The sequence below is a fragment of the Rattus rattus genome, chromosome 5, assembly GCF_011064425.1.
Source record: "Rattus rattus isolate New Zealand chromosome 5, Rrattus_CSIRO_v1, whole genome shotgun sequence".
NCBI lineage: Eukaryota > Metazoa > Chordata > Mammalia > Rodentia > Muridae > Rattus > Rattus rattus.
In genome coordinates this window covers 15336945-15357521 of record NC_046158.1, presented here as the reverse complement: position 1 = coordinate 15357521, position 20577 = coordinate 15336945, and the positions used below count along the sequence as shown (strand labels likewise).

Sequence of the window (20577 nt, the reverse complement as noted above, 5' to 3'; positions counted from 1 at the left end):
TAGACCTACCTGGTCAGCCTTGATTTGTGCTTCCTTAGTGCTGCGATTAAAGGCAGCTGCCACTAGCACCTGACTGAAATTGTTTATTCTTAGTGACTTAGCACCTTTTCTTTGGGATAGGTTCTGAATAATACATACTAAGACAATACTTCTCTTTTCAGTGCACTTTTTTCTTTTTTGATTTATGCCCATAATTTTATGGGGAGTGAAGTCATTGTTGGTATAGTGAAGAATGGCGGTGATTTGGGCATTGTAGTGCCATGTCCTTGTACAGGGTGGGGTGGGGAGGATGAGAAAGGACAGAGTGTGTGCAGATAACTATATACATTAGCACAAGATTTTCTTCCACCCTTTCATTTTTGTATCACAAAGATACTTTTAGACATGAGGGGAAGAGATAATTGAGTAAAATATAAGACAAATTGTCTTCTTCATATTGAGTGCTGGTGGTGATACTAATCTGAAGACATTGTGTGTTAGAAACAAATATGTTAGGGATTTAAACAAAAAAAAAAGGAGTTTAGGATGCTTTTGAGAATGTTTTGTAGTCTTGTGATCTGAGTCTGAAATGTAAGAGAGCAACTGAGAAAAACATGGAAGCAATTGCATGTTCCTTTAGTTCCCCATTGTTAAATTTTTCCTCTTCTTCCTCCTCCCCCCCTTTTAGCTTTGCCTTGTGTGGCTGCCTTTGGAGTTTTTGAGACAGGCCAATTTTTAACTTATCCTGCTGCCTCTGTCTCCTATGTTCTGAAATTCTGGACATGCACCACCATTCTCAGATCTTTTCTCTTTTTCTTAGATGTTAGTCATGATTTCCTCTATAACTATTTCTAGATGATTAGATAGTGCTGAGGTTACAGAAGAAAGACTAACAGGGAGAAACTGTTTCTCTCGCTTTTTTTTTTTTTTTTTTTGAGATTATAGCAGATCTTCTATATCTAAGGTCATAGAAAGAGGGCAATCACCAGTCTTCCCCCCCCCTTTGTTGCCTACCTTAATAATTGTAGTTAAAGTGAGATTACTGGTAGAGGTTTCCCTGTTGGTTAAGTTCCTCCCAGCGTGTACCAATATCCAACTAAGTTATAAGACAAGGAGGGCTAGTATTGTTCCCATGATCCACAGCCATTCTGTATGTTACTGGGGGATGCTTTATTTAAAGAAACAATTTGCATTTGTTTCCCACTACCTACCTGGTGGCTCCATTTCCAGGGGACTTGATGCCTTCTTTTGACCTCCACCATCACCAGTCATGCATGTAGTGTGTACACATGCACACAGAGACACAGAGAAACATAAGCATGCATGAACAGCATTCTTACAAAATAAATTAATGTTTATTCTAGGTTAAAGTATTTATTAATTAGCCAATGGAGTCTGGTAGTAATAACATAAATTAGATCTATGTTGAGTCACTCTGCAATTTGATTACTTTCATTACTTGGATATAGACTGTGTCTTTTTTTTAATTTTTAAATTTTTTTTTTATATATTTCTTTACTTAGATTTCACAGGTTATTCCCCTTCTTGGTTTTCTGTCCATAAGCCCCCATTCTCTCCCTTCCCCCTCCTCCATACGGGTATATTCCCCTGCACTGGGGGTCCAATCTTGGCAAGACCAAGGGCTTTCCCTTCCACTGGTGCCCCAACAAGGCTATTCTGTGCTACATATGCAGTTGGAGCCCTGGGTCAGTCCATGTATAGTCTTTGGGTAGAGGTTTAATCCCTAGAAGCTCTGGTTGGTTGGCATTGTTGTTTTTATGGGGTTGCAAGCTCCTTCAACTCTTTCAATACTTCCTCTAATTCTCCCTAAGGGGGTCTTATTCTCAGTTAGGTGGTTTGCTGCTAGCATTGACCTCTGTATTGGACATTCTCTGGATGTGTCTCTCAGGAGAGATCTATATCCAGTCCCTTTCCGCGTGCATTTTTTAGCTTCATCAATCTTATCTAGTTTTGCTGGCTGTATGTATATGGGCCACATGTGTGTCAGGCTCCACATGTGTGTCAGGCTCTGAATGTCCATTCCTTGAGTCACTGCTCTAAACTTTCCTTCCATATCCCCTCCTATGAATCTCCCCCCCCCCCATTTAAGAAGGAGTAGGAGCATTTGCATTTTGGTCATCCTTCTTCTTGAGCTTCCTGTGGTCTGTAGATTGCATCTTAGGTAATTTGAGCTTTTTGGCTATTATCCACTTATCAATGAGTTCATACCAAGTGTGTTTTTCTGTGATTGAGTAACCTCATTCAGGATGATATTTTCTAGTTCATTCCATTTGCCTATGAATTTCATGAAGTCATTGTTTTTGATAGCTGAGTATTACTCCATTGTGTAGATGTACCACATTTTTTGATTCTATTCCTCTGTTGAAGGGCATTTGGGTTCTTTCCAGCTTCTGGCTATCATAAATAAGGCTGCTATGAACATAGTGGAGCACGTGTCTTTGTTATATGTTGGAGCATCTTTTAGGTATATGCCCAAGAGAGGTATAGCTGGGTCCTCAGGTAGTATAATGTCCAATTTTCTGAGGAACCTCCAGACTGATTTCAAGAGTGGTTGTACCAGTTTGCAATCCCACCAAGAATGCAGGAGTGAGTGTTCCTCTTTGTCCACATCCTTGGCAGCATTTGCTGTCACCTGAATTTTTGATCTTAGCCATTCTGACTGGTGTGAGGTGGAACAACCAGGGTTGTTTTGATTTGCATTTCCCTGATGACTAAGGATGTTGAACATTTCTTTAGGTGCTTTTTGGCCATTCAGTAATCCTCAGCTGTGAATGTTTGGATGTGAGATTATGTTTGTGTGCTTTTCTTCTCTTTGTTTTGTTGTTAGACGATTAGTTTCTTGTCTTTTCTAGGGTGTAGCTTGCCTCCTTATGTTGGGCTTTACCATTTATTATCCTTTGTAGGGCTGGATTTGTAGAAAGATATTGTGTAAATTTGGTTTTGTCATGGAATATTTTGGGTTTTCCATCTATGTTAATTAAGTTTTGCTAGATACAATAACCTGGGCTGGCATTTGTGTTTTCCTAGGGTCTGTATGACATCTGTCCAGGATCTTCTGGCTTTCATAGTCTCTGGTGAGAAGTCTGGTGTAATTCTGATAGGTCTGCCTTTATATGTTACTTGACCTTTTTCCCTTACTGCTTTTAATATTCTTTCTTTGTTTAGTGCACTTGATGTTTTGACTATTATGTGATGGGAGGAGTTTCTTTTCTGGTCCAATCTATTTGGAGTTCTGTAGGCTTCTTGTATGTTTATGGGCATCTCTTTCTTTAGGTTAGGGAAGTTTTCTTCTATGATTTTGTTGAAGATATTTACTGGTCCTTTGAACTGGGAGTCTTCACTCTCTTCTATACCTATTATCCTTAGGTTTGATCTTCTCATTGAGTCCTGGATTTCTTGTATGTTTTGGACCAGTAGCCTTTTCCGTTTTACATTATCTTTGACAGTTGTGTGGATGATTTCTATGGAATCTTCTGCTCCTGAGATTCTCTCTTCTATCTCTTGTATTCTGTTGGTAATGCTTGTGTCTATGGCTCCTTGTCTCTTCCTTTGGCTCGACAATCCAGGGTTGTCTTCCTTTGTGCTTTCTTTATTGTTTCCATTTCCATTTCAATTAATCCACCTGTTTGGTTGTGGTTTCCTGTAATTCTTTCAATGATTTTTGTGTTTCTTCTCTAAGGTCTTCTACTTGTTTACTTGTGCTTTTCTGCATTTCTCTAAGGGAGTTTTTTATGTGTTTCTTAAAGTCCTCCATCATTTTCAAAAAATGTGATTTTAAATCTAAATCTTGCTTTTCTGGTGTGTTTGGATATCCAGTATTTTCTTTGGTGGGAGAACTGGGCTCTGATGATGCCAAGTAGTCTTGGTCTCTGTTGCTTAGGTTCCTGCGCTTGCCTCTAGCCATTGTGTTGTCTCCGGTGTTTGCTTGTCTTGCTGTTTCTGGGAGTGACTTGGCCCTGCAGTAGGCCTCTGTGTCAGCACTCCTGTAGCACTGTTTTCCTGTTTTCTTTCAGCCTTTCCTGAGAACAGGTGATCTGCTCTCAGCTCTAGCAGTGCTCCTGGAGACTGTCTTCCAGCTCTAGGGATGGGCAGGAATCAACGGGTCCTGTTCCTGATTGCTTGTGCAGGTCCTTGCATCCAGCATCCAGTGGGCACAGTTGGCACCATGCGATTCCCTCTTGGGTCTGGTCTGTGGGCAGAGGGTATTCTCCTCTGACTTCTCAGGAGTATCCACACTTCTGAGGTTCCAGCTCTCTCCCCCCGGGATTTGGGTGTAGTGAGCTGTTTTGCTGGATCAGTTCCGTCCTGGGCACAAAACAGAACCTCGGGTACCGGTGGCTTTCTGTTCTATATCCCTCTGTCCAGTGGCACTGTGCAGTTTCCCCTTGACCAAGGATGAAGGACGAGGTGTGCAGAGGTGGCATTCTGTCGTGCGGCCTCGGGACGTCTGCACTCCTGGGCGACTGTGTCTTTTAAAAAGAAAATCCACTCAGTTTTCGAAAATTTCCACAGTAGAAGCCATAAAATTCATGTGCTTAATACAAAAACAATGTCTTGTGTATGAGACCCAAAAAGGAGTTTGGGTGTAATTTGGCCACTCAAGTTTGTGTATTGAATGTTAACTGTTTCCTAGGTAACCCAACAGCGAAACAAAGTTACTCAAATATTTTCATACAATTAGCACATTCTTCAGTATAGTTCTTTAAGGTAGGTGCCATATCTGTTTTGTAGATGGTCAACTGAAGTCTAACCATAGATGCTTTCACTGTCTCAGCTGAAGCTTCACAGTAGATGAGAGGCAGAAAGTTCTTTCTCTCCATCATGGAATTATTGTTGTTGTTACTACAGGCAAAGGGTGTTGTGAATACGGCAGTATCTGCAGCAGTCCAGGCAGTTCGAGGCAGAGGAAGAGGAACTCTGACAAGGGGAGCGTTCGTGGGAGCTACAGCAGCTCCTGGATATATAGCTCCAGGTTGGTACCACTTACTACAGATCAATGGCCTCTTTGATTCCAGGCCTGAGCAACAGCATTTCCTCATTCTCAGAGCTCTGTATTGTCCTGGACACACTGCACATCTGTAGGAGTCAGTAGAACTCAGAAGTGGTCTGCTGAGTAACTGGAGGGAGAAGGGAGAGTCGTGACTGACCTTGGAGAGGTGAACACATTGTGACAAAGAAGTCTCTAAAAGCTGTTCTACAAATTATTGTGTTTAGGCAGCAGAACAAGAGTGTATTCTGTGGGGATACCATATCAGAATTGCTATGGAGTTTTGAGTTTCTTAATAGAGATGAATCCTGACTAAATTAGCCTTATGAAATTCAGTATTTGAGAATAGTCAAAGGAAAGAAATACAACAACAACAACAACAAAAAAAGAGAAGTGTGTGTGTGTGTGTGTGTGTGTGTGTGTGTGTGTCTGTGTCTGTGTGTCTGTGTCTGTGTGTCTGTGTCTGTGTCTGTGTCTGTGTGTGTCTGTGTATTCAGGGGCTATGGTGTAGATGAAACTCATTTATAGAGAGCCTGTAATATTCCAAGTATTTCCATACAATTTACTTTACTTGTGCTTAATCCTCAGTGTTTCCTTGGGTGGAAGTTTACAGGTAAGGCTGACAGGTCTGGGTGAAATAAGCAGCAGAGTAAGGACTTCAATGCAGGTAATAGTATTCCTGAAGCTGTTGAGCCTTTGTTTTACCACATGGATTTGAGGGAGAGCCAGAAAGCTGCCCACTCTCTGCCTAACGTTCAAATCCATATGTTGTTTTAGTCATGGATGTCCAGGTGGCTTGTTGAAGTGACATTCTTTGCAATGATGGAGTGAAAAATTTCACTTGACAAGCCATTTGTATTTTTTGACTGAGATGAGGTTTATATGAATATTAGGTCTTATCTAGTCTAAGCTCTTCCTTAGAATTGCTTCACTATGCATGTTGTTGCCATTTCGGAAGTATTCTGAATGATGTCACTTATGAAATACTAGTTTACTCTGTTTGCATACCTGGACGAAATGTCTTACAGAGTTTTCTTGCTTTGAAACATACCAGACATAGAGTTTACACTTGCCTAGCTTATATTGTGGAGGGCGAGGCATGGTAAGCAAGCAATTAAACTTAAATGTGAGAAAAGTCTGAGGGAGGATAGTGAACACTAATGTCACGGGAATGTAAGGGAGTACTGAGATGATCTAGTGGGTCCATGGAGGCTTCCCTGGAGAACTGACACTGGAAGGCAGTGTGGAGAGTTAGTAGGTGTTCTGTGAGAAGGCTGGCCTGAAAGAGCAGGCTGCGTGTGCAGAGACCACTATTACTGGCTTTTGATTAGAGAAGTGAGGCCTTTTCATAGGCAGTAGTTTATTGAGCGCTAGCACAATTCCTGGAAATTTCCTAAATGTCAGAAACCCCTAAACATTTCAGAAAAGAGTACTTTATACAGTTTGACTTCTTTATTTCCCATATGAGTTTACTTAGATTCTGATCCATGGTTTGGATTTGGTCTTTAAATCTTAAGAACAGTGGGAAGTCATCAAGGGTTTGAAGGAGAGAACAGCAAAATTAGATTTAAATTATAAATATTTCTCCTTCTCTAGGATAAAGAGCAGATGTAAGGGTGTAGTGGGCACAAAGGCACAAGCTTGGCAGGCTGTTGTAGATGGGTCATCTGTATAATGGATAGTGGAAACTGGTAAATGGGTTAAAAAGATGGGTCAACAATTCACAGGAAGCAGCATTGTTCATAAGTGAGGTATTTAGACTGAAGAATAAAAAATTTGAAGGGCGCTGTCATTGTTTTTAGCTAGATGAACTAGGTGTTCAATTGTACCTTTTTATGGGATAAAGTAAAGCAAGTGTGAAAGGAAATGGGCATGGACTTTGATTCAGTTTGTGTCTAATATTAAGATAATTTTCTGTACTTTATTGAAAATTATTAGCTTTAGCCTTATTCGGTACTGGTTACTTATTGAGGTGAGCCTGTGTTTTGATAGTGTGTTCCTCTCAGTCTCAGTCTGGTAACATCTACCATTGCCAGATCTTCTGTTACTTGCTTCCTGCCTGAAGGTTATGCAGCTGTGTTTAGTACAGTAATGATGAGAGGGATTGTGTGTGTTTCCTGGTTGTCAGCTTTGGTTCATAAATGGCTTTTGTCTTAAACCATTACTTTGACCTATGTACAAGGCCTGTCTCCTGAAGCTTTTTTAAAAAAAAAAAAAAGGAAAGAAAATAGTTCTTTAATTGAATAAGAAATTAACTTTAGGTTAATCTAGACCTTGATTTGTTTCGTGATTGGCACAGATTTTTTTTTTTTTATTTACATATACTTTAACTTTCTTGTCCATTTAGCTGCTGTGTATTAACACTGAGGCTCAGACAGTCTTAGTGGACTGATCAGTGGCCAACTTAACTACTCTTTGCTTTTCCTTATGTATACCTTAGCTGTTATTGCATCCTCTTCAAATCTACAGTTTTAGTATGGACTGTGATTGAGTGTACCAACACCAAGTTTAATAGTTTAAGTGGAGTGCTGTTGTGGTTTGCCCTGAAGTTATTTGTATTTTGATGTTAATTCTACTGCCCCAAGGACAGAGGTCTAGACAACTCAGGTGACTCTACCAGAACCATCTCCCCATTGAATTTGTAAAGTACAGGTGAGGGGCAGGTACAGGATAGAAGGAGACCTGTCATTGGAGGAGAAGGAAGGATGGGTGGGAGAGAAGTTTGAAGGAAGAGGAGGAGACAGAGAGAGAGAGGCAGAGACTGGAGGGAGAGAGGGGCAGAGAAGTCCTGGCAGGACAGCATGGCAGGTGACCTTAAGATTCTGCTCTGTGTGTTTACAGGTTGTTATCAATGTTCTTAAGGGATGGATGGTGCCGGGCTTTATATGTTTAAGTGGGCAATTATATTTTATCAGTTGGATCTAAGATTATTGTGTTGTGTGTTCTTTTATGTGAGGATTTGAGTGTAGGAAAGTGGGATGTGTTTTCGCCAAGATATCTAGCAGATATCTTGGGACACTGGGGTGTGGGCCTAGCGAGGTAAAAGAAAACTTTACTTTTTCATTTTTATATTTATACAACAACAGATGGTGTACGACAACAGAGTGCAGAGTGAAAAGTGGTCATCTCTCTGGCATACACTTTAGTGCTTCATAAAAACTGAGCAAAGGTGACTAAGATCTAGCCTGTGGTCCAGTCAATGTGGCAAGAAACTGATGTTTGATTGAGCGTAATCCAATATAGAGGAAAAGAGGTGGCAGTAGTCCTGGGGAGTTGATACTTGATTCTAGTATCAATGATAAGCTATTCTGATCAGTATAAGCATAAATAGTTCTAGAACAAACAGTTGAGATATAAAACGAAAAATCTTGATTTCAGTAAGGATTTATGTAGTATTGTGCTTTGAGTCAGGGTCTCACTATAGCCCTAGCTGACCTGGAACTTGCTAAATTATAGACCTTGAATATACAGAGACCCACCTGTCTCCGTCTCCCAACTCTTTGACTAAGATGTGAGCCACCATACCCAGCCTGCTTTGTTCCTATATATTATTTTGAGACAGGATTTACAATCTAAGATGCCCCAGAATCTTACTGCATGAAGCCTACCTAGCCTGGTCTCAAACTTGGATCCTCTTGCCTTAGCATTTGTGGTACTTGGATTACTATTGTGCACTTTGTCACAGTTAAGAGACAAGTTAATGTTTCCCCTGGGACTTGACCAAACCATTTCATATTTATATAATTTTAAGTTTTCCCAGAAAGATCCCAGAAAATTGCAGTTTCTGTTACTACAGTGTAGTTAAACCTCACTAGAACACTATAAAGAAGCTTGGGTTTACCAACTTAAAAGATGGGAATATGGCAAATTAGGTCCTCTTTTGTTTAAGGATATATAAGCATTTAGTGTGAGAATTAACTAGTTCAAAAAAGTTTGTGTTCTTAGTAGTTTTTACTAATAATCAAGGTTGTGTGTGTGTGTGTGTGTGTGTGTGTGTGTGTGAGAGAGAGAGAGAGAGAGAGAGAGAGAGAGAGAGAGAGAGAGAGAGACACCGATATATCAAGTTACCAACTTTTAGGGAGAGACTTTGTGTTGTGGCTTGGTATTCAGATGCTTTAAATAATGTACCTTATTACTAGGCTCATGGCCTGATTCATGCATTCACTTTAGTGGCATTTCAGGCTACAGCATGCTTTGTCATTGTTTTCTAAAACGAGCTATGGAAAAGTCCTGTGTTCCGTCTTTGGGAAATTGATAATTGCAATTGTTCTAAGAATTATTTTGGTTAACAGTTGTTTATTATGATAGGTATAGGTGATGCAAAGATATGATTTGATCTTTGCCACTTTAGTGGGGGATAGAGGCAAGTAGATAAATTATAGTTCATGTGGAAGTACAGATGGAGGGAGAATAAGAAGAAAGGGAGGAGAGAGAGAGAGAGAGAGAGAGAGAGAGAGAGAGAGAGAGAGAGAGAGAGAGAACGAGAACACAGATGAACAAAGCAGAAGCAGAGGAGGAGGATAAGTTAAGTAAATTAAGGAGATCTGTGTAGGTCATAGTGTGAGGCTTCTGCAACTAAGCAGGACCAGGACTACACTTGTAGGGTGTTCCTAGCCTTCTAGAGTCTGCAGTTCTCCAAGTGTTTGACAATTGGGCCTGGACTGATTGCCACCTTCTTCTTTAACACCAGGTTATGGAACTCCATATGGTTACAGCACAGCTGCCCCTGCATATGGTATGTACATTTTCTTACTGATTCCTCCTCTTAGGAAATTTGTCACAGCAACTCAAAGCATAGTTTGTAACCAGGATTTCAGTAAACAAGTTGGAGGATCTCACAGTTCATTCAAGTGTCCCAACTTAAATTCCTTCTGAAAATGCCACAACCTTGTGGTTCTTGGTTTGGTCTAAGTTGCTCTTCTCTCTGCTTTGCCTGACTGGAGAACTGCTTGTTCTTATTGCCTGTTTCTGACCATATTGAAATTAAATATTCCAAGTAATTCTTCTTACAGCCAGCCTATACTCCATTCAAACGCTACTGAAGGGCCACACCCCAGTTTCTAGCCCAGCCACCTGCCAGTTACACGGCCACAGTGTTAGTTTGTGTATAGAACTTTATGAATGTAGGTGATTTGAGTCAAAAGAAAGTCATCCCTTCAAATTTGTACCCATTAGTCTTTGCTATGCCTTTTGCTTTGGGACTAGATAGATGTCATTGGTCCCACAGAGATGATGGGTTTCATCGCCAATGTTACGCAGAAAGTCAGTAACTGATGCTAGAAACTCCTAGGCCTATTGCTAGTTTTTTGTTTTGTTTTATTTTGTTTTGTTTTTGTTTCTTGTCTTTGGTTTTGGTCAAAATAAAAAATACCAGTAGATATGTGAATGAACCCTAATGGCCCTTTGGATAACTTTTGAATGAGGTTTATGTGGCAATGGAGGCAGTAGGTTTGGAGTCAGTGATATGCTCTTAGACATTTCTCGTAACTCAGGTGCTGTATGTTACGGAATCAGCCATCATCTATAGGATGCTTGTCAATGAGAAAAGAGAGCAAAGGTTGTGTGTGTGTGTGTGTGTGTGTGTGTGTGTGTGTGTGTGTGTGTGTGTACAGCCCCAGCTAGGTGTGCATGCACACAGAAGGCAAAGGTCCTTCCTGCATTGCTCTTTGTGGCATGGATCCTCTACATGAGCTCAGACCTTCACATTGTGCCTTTTTCTCTTCACACCTCAGCTTTACCATTTTTATTTTGATGACAATTGTAAGTCCTTCTGACATTGCTATACTGAAGTTTAGAATTTAAGTAGTTTCGCAAGGTTCAATTGTCTGCAGGAAGTTTTGTTTGGGTAAAAATGCAGAGTCTAGATTCAAGTCCTTTGCCTGGTTGTATCTCTTGGCACATTCATGTGGCCCAGGCTTCTCTGTATTGTGAACTATACTTCAGTACTAGATCAAGTATTTGTTTTTACCTATATTTCTTTCTGAATTCAGACTGGCTCTTTTTGTTTTGGCATTTGCCCTTTCTGTAGCTTCTTAAAGTCCTGAATGCCTCATCCTAACAAATTGGGGCCAGTTGGTTATCCCAGATGGAGCACACCTGACTTATTTGCTATGCCTGAGTCTGTGTGTCAGTCAGAAAACAACAAGATGAATTCTACTAAAGCATTGCTAGAGACTTTTTCTTTAAAGAATTTGGTTTTTAAACCTTCAGTTACATTCATGTTTTCCTCAGTCTTTTTAATTTTTCTTCTCTGGTCTTTCCTTAACATTCTTTCACCCTGTGGCCTCTGAGCCTCAGAAGGCGCCTCTCTTCCATGTGCCATATAACTGACTTCCAAAGCTGGTGTGATCTGATGCCCCATTTTTCACATAAAAGATATGGTTTTTAAATGTTACTGTGATGCAAATCTACTAAAACAATGCTTTATTTTGGCTGTAAGGTAAATATGTCTTTTGGCCTTTGTAAAGCTGTTGCATGTGGGGTATCTCCCTCTGATCATCTGGTGCTCTTGAATACCTGCTGTTGCTGCTTTGTGATTTCTCCTAGGGCAAACATCAGCATAAAGGCAGGGGTAGATTTCAAATCCTCCTTAGTATGCAGGAGTTTGCGAGGCCACAAGAACGTATTAATTACAAATTAAGTAAACAATTAATCTTTCCAGATTTGCCATGCCAAATTAATGGTAGCCACTGAGAAGACAAATGCCTGGTGGTGCCTTGATTGAAGCTGTCTTTCTGAGAGTTGAGGCCCACACAGAAAGCCTTATATCCTGACATTTTTTTCCTTTAATATGTCATGTGCCATATGCATTAGGCACTTTAGGACACACATGTTTAACTGGCATTGATGTAGATTTTCAGAATTCATGCCTGCTCTCTCGGATGTCATTCTGATGTCACTCTATGACACAGGCCTTTTACTTTAGAGCAGAAAGCATCATGTCTAAGATAGAAGAGCACTTGATTGTGAGAGACCTGTGGGCCTCTTCCAGAACGGTGTGAAGTGGGCTGACTAATCTGGAAATGGTTAATGATAATTACTGTAAGAATTCTTAACCTGAAATTTTTATTGGAGTCCTCTCCGTTTCTTTTCTCTGTAGGTTTGCCCAAGAGAATGGTTCTGTTACCCGTTATGAAATTCCCAACATATCCTGTTCCCCACTACTCATTCTTTTAGCAAATGACAGAAGCTCATTCCTATTGAACAACAATACAGTACAATGCAGAATGTTAGAGAAAAAAGCCTTTTTATCCTGCTTTCTTTGAACACATACTTACTTGATCAAAATTATTTGTAAAGAACATCTTTCCTACTTTTTGATTTTAACAAATGCAAATTCAGTTCTCTAAAACTTGAAAACAAACAAAAGAAACCAGTTCTGTGAAACGGTACCTCATTCCTGGAAATAATTTATACCAGCCCCTTCGTTGTAGGGAAGTCTAGCAGCTCAAAGTTGACGTTTTAAGAGAGTATCAGATTATGTAAAGTTAAATTTGTGAAGGATGTATAGAGTCTCAACACTGATCACAATAAACTGCTTTGTTGTAACACAGAGTACTGCCTGGTTCCTGATGCAGTCACTGATTGGTATCTGAGTGATATGTGCTTGCTCCAGGGCACTGGAATTTGGGCTGTAGTTATTTTTTTTTTTTTTTAAATAAAGTAGAAACTTTTCATTTAAACCTTTACTTTGTAAATAACGAAGTGTGTAATTAAAGCCAATAAAATATGGGTTTGAATATTGTTTTAGCTTATTATTTTTGATTTGTTTTGTTATCAAATTTCAAGGGATTGAAAACTAGTAATAACTTGGCCCTAGAAACCCATTTATTTGTAAGCTAGCCGCTAAAACAAAGCAAAGATGATTTCTCAATCTATTCATTTTGTAAGCTCTATGTACTCCAGTTGTACAAGGGCATCCCCTGATAAGGTTACATTCTGTTATCCCAGCATTGCTTATTAAAATGATGGCACCATCCAAAGATGGGGAAGGAGGATTGTGATTATCTTAGTTTACGAATTTCCAAGTTTAAAAAAAATAAATTAATCAATCACCCTCTTTTGTTCTTGTGGCCTTCTTCACTCTGTAAGACTCTGTGTTCACTCCTTGACTTTTTCCATGTAGATAGATGATTAGCAGTTGTTTTGGAATCCTTGAAGGGTTTCCTTTCCTCTTCTTTGATATCAGAATCTAAAGCAGCAACAGGATCCCCATAAAAACTTGCTCTCCGATTGTCCCAGTTCTTGTTGAGTGCTGCTGTGAAAAGTGACAGGTTTCAGCCATGGGTCAGCATTTACTTTTAAGACGCCTGATTATACTGGTGGAAACTGGGAGCCAGTAACATTGTGCTGTTCTGTGAAGGGTGCAGACCCAAGTCCTCACTTGCATTCTCACTGTGTTTGGAAAGCTGATGATGTTACTAGAAGGTAATGGTTTCATTAAGGTACTCACCCCCATTCAGGCACGAGTGTAGTCCACTGTAGACGTAAGTCACTATTCTTAAAAATGACTTAGGAAGTAACTACTTTTCTGTCAAATTTCTTTTCAAAACCAAGCAGTGCCCATCACTTGACAGTGGTCTTACTAAACTTATGTATCAGGCTCCTATGGAAAGGAAGGCGAGATGAGCCTGGGGGCACAAGTGCTGCATCGCTGCTCAAATGTGTATTATACAGTCATCTGTTCCTTTCCTTGACCTTTGTTTTCCACTAGTGGTGGGTGATACTTTAATAAAACCTCGTCACTTGCTGAAAATAGCTTTAACTTGTCATTCTCATCATGTGTGTTAGTGGCAAGACATAATGGAGCAGGGCCCCTTTCAGCTGGGAATTTTCATGTTCATTGATTTGTTTTGCTGACCTATGGATGAAACAGAGCCATCACTGAGAAGAAAAAGCATGGCTGCTAGTATCCAGTTTTTATTAATTAAATATTTACAGTGGTCCTGTTTTTGAAATACTATTAATTGGCAGTTGCAGTTGTATTGTTATTTAAAATTATTCATCAAATTTGGACTCTAGGCTGGAATCTGCCTTGAGATTTCTCTTTAGAAAAGACATTTGCAGTCTCTGACTCTGCTTCATAACTCACCCCCTCTCTGATGGAGGAGGAAGCTGTGCTGTTCTCCAACATGATGGCCGTCATTTCAAATGGTTCCTACCAAGTCTTCTCCCTTTCTTAATTTTGTTGTTTGTTGGAAGTTACTAACCATGTTGTAAACCTGCCCAGTTGCTGCAAACTTTTACATTTCTCTGCTTTACTTAAAACAATGGAGCTGTTGACCTATGTTAGAAGTGGTAACCATGCAAGTTCAACTGTTTAAATTCTGTAATGAATTAAGTGTCCTCCCACCTTTTGCCCTTCCCAACCCTTCATTTTGTAATGAAAATTCCACTTACAGTTGAAAGAGCAGAGAAATATAAATGAAGCTCTTAGCTTCTTCCAATTGTGTGAGATTAACATACAGCTCTGCTTCTCTGCTCTTTTCTCCACTGTAGGTGGTTTTTTCATTGACAGCCCCTATTGCCAGCCTCTGAGCGTCGCACCATTTATTATTCACTTGGGCCCTCAAGATTTCTTCTCTGACTTCTAGAACCATCAGGTTGTCTGGCTTGAATGACAATTTTATATCTTGGTCTTAAGAGCAATGTGACCCCTAAGGCTTTCCAGCTTTCAGATCCACCACTCTAACCCTTTTTAAAATCAATGACTGAGAATTTTAAAGAAGAGCAATACTTTGTCCAAAGCCACGATGTCTGTTTTAAAGCTCTCCTTTTGGACATGTAGCAATATCTAGATGTAAGCCCTTCAGTGTAGCTCTTGTCAGGAAGTTTACAGATCAATGTAGAACTTAGAATCTGTGAGCTGTGCTATCGTCTGACACTTTTTAATCGTTTTTAGCATGTAACTCGAGCTTTTACTTTTCTGACTTTGCCAGTTAACAGTATTATAATTAATCTGAGACAGGTGTCCTCCTTAAGCCATATCTTTTGGTGGGGGCCGGCGCTTCACCAGAGGTGTGGCTGGCAACCTGTGCCCCTTAAGGCTGCAGAAGTGCCGCATCTCTTGTGCCCCATATTGGCTCCATAGATTTCCAACATACCTCATGCCGATGAGGTTCGGTGCATAGTGTGGCGAAGTAAGGGGTTGGGTTTAAGTAGCTCCTGAAATAGTTTGTAATCTCTCAAACTGTTTCCCTTGGGAATGAAATACTTAGTGGTTTTACTTGGATATGCATTTTCTTTTTTCTTCTTTTTTTAAAAAAATGGGTGAATGTTTGAAAAATCATGAATCAGTCACCGTAATTAATTGAAGAGCTGGGAATACCTTGTTAATGTATTTTTAAAACTGGTGTTGGACCCTCTGTGTATTTCAGGTTAATACTTTTAAGCAGTTTTCAGCACGTTTATCTCACTTTATTCTCGTTCTCCTCGGACCTCCGTAGCCATATCACTTGTATAAAATAGGCTGAGATATAGTGACTGTAAGCTGTGATCTCAGTATTCAAAGGTAAGCTCTTTTATTTTCTGATTAAAGAAAACAGTAACCAATTAACACAACCTGCATATATGACAATCATATGATGTATTTGATCTCTTAGGTCTTATGTCACTTGCATTAACTTTAAATTTTTATGGTCTAAATGTAAAATAGTAATTTCCAGCATTTTTTTTTTGTATTGTAAATGCTTTATATTCAAGAGAAACATTTCACATTCACTGAATCAAGTGCATGTGGATAGAAATGTAGGATATAATGTATATGTAATTTATACATACAGAAGCACCTGTTTGAATTCAGTTGTAGGAGCACTATCTAAGGAGAGTTAAAACGACAGGGCACTCTCTTTCTTGTTCATGGAGCTATGATATCAGAAGCAGTAATGCTGGTGACATGCTGTAGAATTCAAGTGCATTTGCTGCACAGGTTGAGGGGTATAAGTGCCAATCTCTCAAGAAGATAACCTTCTCTGACCTGTGTTGCATGCTCCAATACAGCAACAGCTAGAAGCCATTAAAAAAAAAAAAAAAAAAAGCAATAGAGAATCAAAGACAAAACTATAAACTGTGGGAAATATATGTAATTGACTGAGTTAAACTAATTATTTAAAGAATCACTTTGAGTGAGACTAAGAAAAGCAAATACTGAGTCTGCAGAAACCAAATCTGCTTAAGGAATCTGTCTGTCTTTTTTAAGTTGAGTAGCTAGAATATTATTTCTTATATTCAGTCATGAACAGAGTTCATTAAAAGGTTGTAAGGATTTGGCCAAACCTTACCCCACAAATAAACCTCATTATGTTTGTTAGTTGTTATATGCTAAAGCTGTGTGTGTGCGTGCATGCATAAATGAATTTTATGTTTTACATTTCTTTCTATAGCAGTTTCTGTTCATCGCTAGCATTAAGGCTGCTGGAACTTTGTTCCCACACAGAACCTGCAGTTCATGAGGTCGGCTTCTGTTAAAGGCTGTACAAAGCAGAGCAGAGAAGAGCAGTGCACTGCAGTCCTGTGCCTGCTGATGCCAGGTCCTTTTCTGGGACTGGGGATCAGAACAGAGGCTCTGACCAGTGGAAGCATCTTAAGACTGAATGTTTCCTTGCTGATGGAATTGGCCTTGTTGTAAATAAATACCCTACTTTGGGAGATAGTATATTAACAGTGGCAAAAGTTATTAATTCACTTAGTAGATTAATTATAAAATACTGACTATTTGTAGGCTTTTCAATACCACAGAAATTGGTGTTACTTGAGGATTTCCTCAGGTAGCATATTTCCCTGGTATTCTTGCTCTGGTTATGCCTGAACTTTGCTTTGGTTATGCCACTCATGTTCTGCCCAAGTGTGTGGTCAGAAAATGAGAAGCTCAGCACCACTGCAGCCCTGCTTTTGGCAGCTCTTTATATAGTCCTGCAAAGAACTCAATGGGAAATGTAAACCCTTACTACATTCTTTCAGTGGCAGGTGAGTGTTACCATTATAAGAAACCATTTGCTGTAATTGTCCGGTTTTTATTTTTCACTAATGATAGGAGTGGAGGAGACGAGTCAGTAATACGTTAGGAAAATGAGCTAGAGATGTTTTTCTTCCCAAACTGTTTGGAACCTGTAACCAGGGACATTGTAAGGGTGACATGTGAAAGCAGCCCACTCTGAATGGTCTGCCTTTCATTTCCACTCTTTTAATGCCTCCTCAAGTCACCCAGAGACAGACAGATGCTATTGCATTTAGCTTTATTCTCTGCAACATCTAGTGTCATATAGCTAGGGATCATGATTTCTTAGTGTGACTAGGAGGCTTGGGGAGGGAGATGGGTGGTTTGTCAATGACAACAGCAGACTCAAGTACCTAGTATCTTGATGAATTTCAACACTGGTGTGTGTTTCTGTACCACCTAACTTACAGAGCACAGTACAGCCGATTTAAGATGAGTTCCCCTTTTCGTAATAGTATTTGGCAGAAGACTATTTTAAGTAAAGAATTCATGTTGGATTAATTATATAAATAAGTATCCTTTTCCACATACTATTATTTCAATTGGGGATCTTATAGCTTCCATTAATGTTTGAAGCATTGATATTTGGAAGTTTTTAAAAATAGAACCATAATGTAAATTTGGGTTATATAAGATTTACAGCATAGTTAGAGATATAGAATAGAAACCATATGAGAATCTGGGCCAAAGCATTTCTCTCACTCCAGCCCATTTCTGTGGAACTTGGATATCTCATGACTTTATATATTCAAAGCTTTTAATGGTACCTGGCACACAGCAAGTATTCTGAATGCTGACTCTGCTGTTCTGGTTAAGGTGATAGGATGGATATGAGGGAGGTGAGTCTATGCTGATTTAAGCAGCAGGTGTATGGCCTGCTCAGGGTAGAGTTGGGCGTACTCCTTTGTGCTCATAGGCTTGGGCAGCTTCCAGGCTGAGGCCAGACTTGGCAGAACAGGTTTGCTCATATTTCTGCTGCAGCAGTTAAATCAGCCAACTTGCAGCCCAGGGTTTTATAAATACTTGTTTAGGATTTATGGGTGCTTAGAATTTTACAAGGGCTGAACTTCGACCATCTACCTGCCAATTCCAGTTTCCTACCCACACTGTAGTAATTACAAAACCCACAATGGCCAGAATCTAGTTTTCAACACTTTTGTGTTTGTTGGTAAAGAACAAATTATTATAGGAAGCATACTAACAATTTCTGTTGACTCATTTTCTGTGAAGAGTTCTTGTTTCATGCTTGGACATTCAGTGGAACACATCGGCACTCATCAGCATATGATGCCTTCCTTTTATCTGATACACTTAGGGCATTATTAGTCTATTCTTCTGTATCTGTTTATCTACCTATTTGGATACAATTGGGAAGTTTCTATTTAATACAAGGACACGTGTCTTGTTGGTAAATTGCTGCTGCTGAACTGAATAAAGGGCTTTTATCTACTATGGAAGTGCTGGCTCACACATGCTTTCAAAGACTTGATTGATCTCAGAAGAAGAGGGTGGACAGGTTGAGTCCCAGGCTGGTAGGAGGTGAGTTAAGTGGAAAGTTCCGAGATGCTGTAATTTTAGAAAAATTGTGGTCAAGGATTGATCACCTTTAAGGAGGCCGGTGAGTTAAACTTGTTACCTAGTAGAAGTTACCATATTCCTGCTTAGCTGAAACTGTTGTTAGGTTCTTCATCTCACTTAGCCAGCATTTGAAGAAAGGTTGTTAATGTAGGCATGCATGCACAACAAACATCAACAAAAAAAACCCCTGCCAACAACAACAACAACGACAACAATCTAAAAAACCAAACCACAACAAAACAACCCTGACCAGTTATCAGAGGAGGATCATGGCCTTTCTTCCTAGAACTTTACCCATTTGTGCAAGTGGCTGCATTGCTACACAAAGGGGTATTTGTAACAATTGCCACTATTGCGGTGAACAGGAATGGTCCGCGTCTTCTCTTTGCTGTTGCATGGCAATCAGTGGTAAATGACCTCAGCACAGTTGCAGTTAGGACATTGCTGGCCCTCTTCTTTGTTTGAGATTATTCTTCCTAGTTTCCTTTGTACAACTAACTATCCTAAATAGTTCAGTTAAAGGCAGCCTTTGTGTAGGACTTAGGCTTGGCCAACATTTTGACATTATAACATTGTCATCTACAGTGTTCATGTGACAACTGTATAACTACCACAAAAATTGACAGGAACTATTTTGGGGTCAGAAGAGCTATTTTGGAGAGTGAGCAGATTTAAGAACCCAGAATGGGAATGAGAAAGGAACATTGCTAGACTTGGTATTGTGGGCATGTGTGGCACTGGAACATTCCTAATTCTGAGGCAGCCCTCTTGGAGGTGCTGTTATTTCTGATCTAGACATGTATCTAATGTTCAGGGTTAACTGCTAGAGATAGGAATGAATCAAATCTGTGTTTTTGTACCAAAGCTCCTTTTTGCTCAGTAGGCTACAAATTATAATAAGGCAGCAGTGTACACTGGCCTGATTTCTAGGCCGCCTGTATTAAGCATATCTCTGAGCAGAACAGAATACAGGAATTTTTTGCTTTTGGGGGGTAGGGGTCACTGATGATAAAAGGATATCTAACAAACATAGGATGAAGAAAAAGTGGGCTGTTGAACAGAGGAAGGTTTTGTGTCTAAAGCTTGTTCTATTTGTATGAAGTATCAAGAGTTCTCATTAGCTCTTCTTTCTGGGAACGTATTATTCTGTGCTTGAGAAAGGTGATCATGAGTTTGAGGGGTTTGCTCATGGGGTCTGATATAGAGAGGTAGACCTGGTTAGGTATATAGTAAAGTAGCACATCAAAAGACCCATGCTGATTGAATGGTACTTGACAATTTGGAAAGTGAGTCTTCCCTCCATTTTAGGCCCAAGGTTCAGTGAACATGACTTCAGAGCTGCAGGGTCTTTGGATGTATTTGTTTCTCATCATGATGCTTGCAGGCTACTTCCCGACTTCATCCAATTGCTTAGGGGCAGGAAGATGTGGGGATCCGATCTATGCCCCTGATCTGTCATCTTTGCCAACTGACACTTTTCCTGCAAAGCATGCTGTGCTCCAGTGGGGGGAATTGGAAGAAAGATTCTTATTCTAACCAAGTTCCAGAGCATCACAGTGTAAAGGAACAGAGATCTGGATAGAACCCAGAGCACTGTAGCATTTTCCTTTTCTGTGCTCCATTTCTTGCTCTGAGTCCTGCAGATGTAGTGATGCACGGAATGCTTTTCATGGAACTAAAACCTCAGAGGTCTTTGCAAACCACCCTGCTTGTTTGTGGCAAAACACTGTGGCTTCTAATTAGTGAGTATTGAGCCACACAGAGGAAATTACTTTTCTGTGCTGCTCTGAGGGTTAACAGAAACTCCACTAGGAATTAGCTTTGAGTCCTGCAACTGAAGGACCTAGAAGTTTGCTCTTATTAGTAAAGTGACTTTACTCAATTACATAGTGCTTGGTGTCAGACTCTGCATGCTCTTGATTGTGTTCTGCTCAGCTGGTCCTGTGCATTCCTCACCACCCTACTTCCCAAAGGCCATTTGATATGTGTCCTTCTTCTGTTTGTGGCACATTCTACT

General features: G+C 39.9%; 1 protein-coding gene across 4 annotated transcripts in view; it reads left to right on the top strand.

Moving 5' to 3' along the window:
* Strbp (spermatid perinuclear RNA binding protein) overlaps positions 1-18439 on the top strand; it is a 131034-nt gene extending 112595 nt beyond the window's left edge. The window contains exons 16-19 of one of the 4 annotated variants that reach the window (XR_004387981.1): positions 4849-4972; positions 9678-9722; positions 15364-15497; positions 16422-18439. Coding sequence is in view for 2 of the 4 variants with exons in the window: in XM_032903211.1 (XP_032759102.1) it covers positions 4849-4972; positions 9678-9722; positions 12087-12163 (246 nt within the window). In the remaining 2 variants the exon portion in view is untranslated. Of the gene's footprint in view, positions 1-4848; positions 4973-9677; positions 9723-12086; positions 12742-15363 lie in introns of those variants that run through there. The other 3 variants (XR_004387980.1, XM_032903212.1, XM_032903211.1) reach the window with 3 other exon arrangements.
* Positions 18440-20577: the final 2138 nt, after the last annotated feature.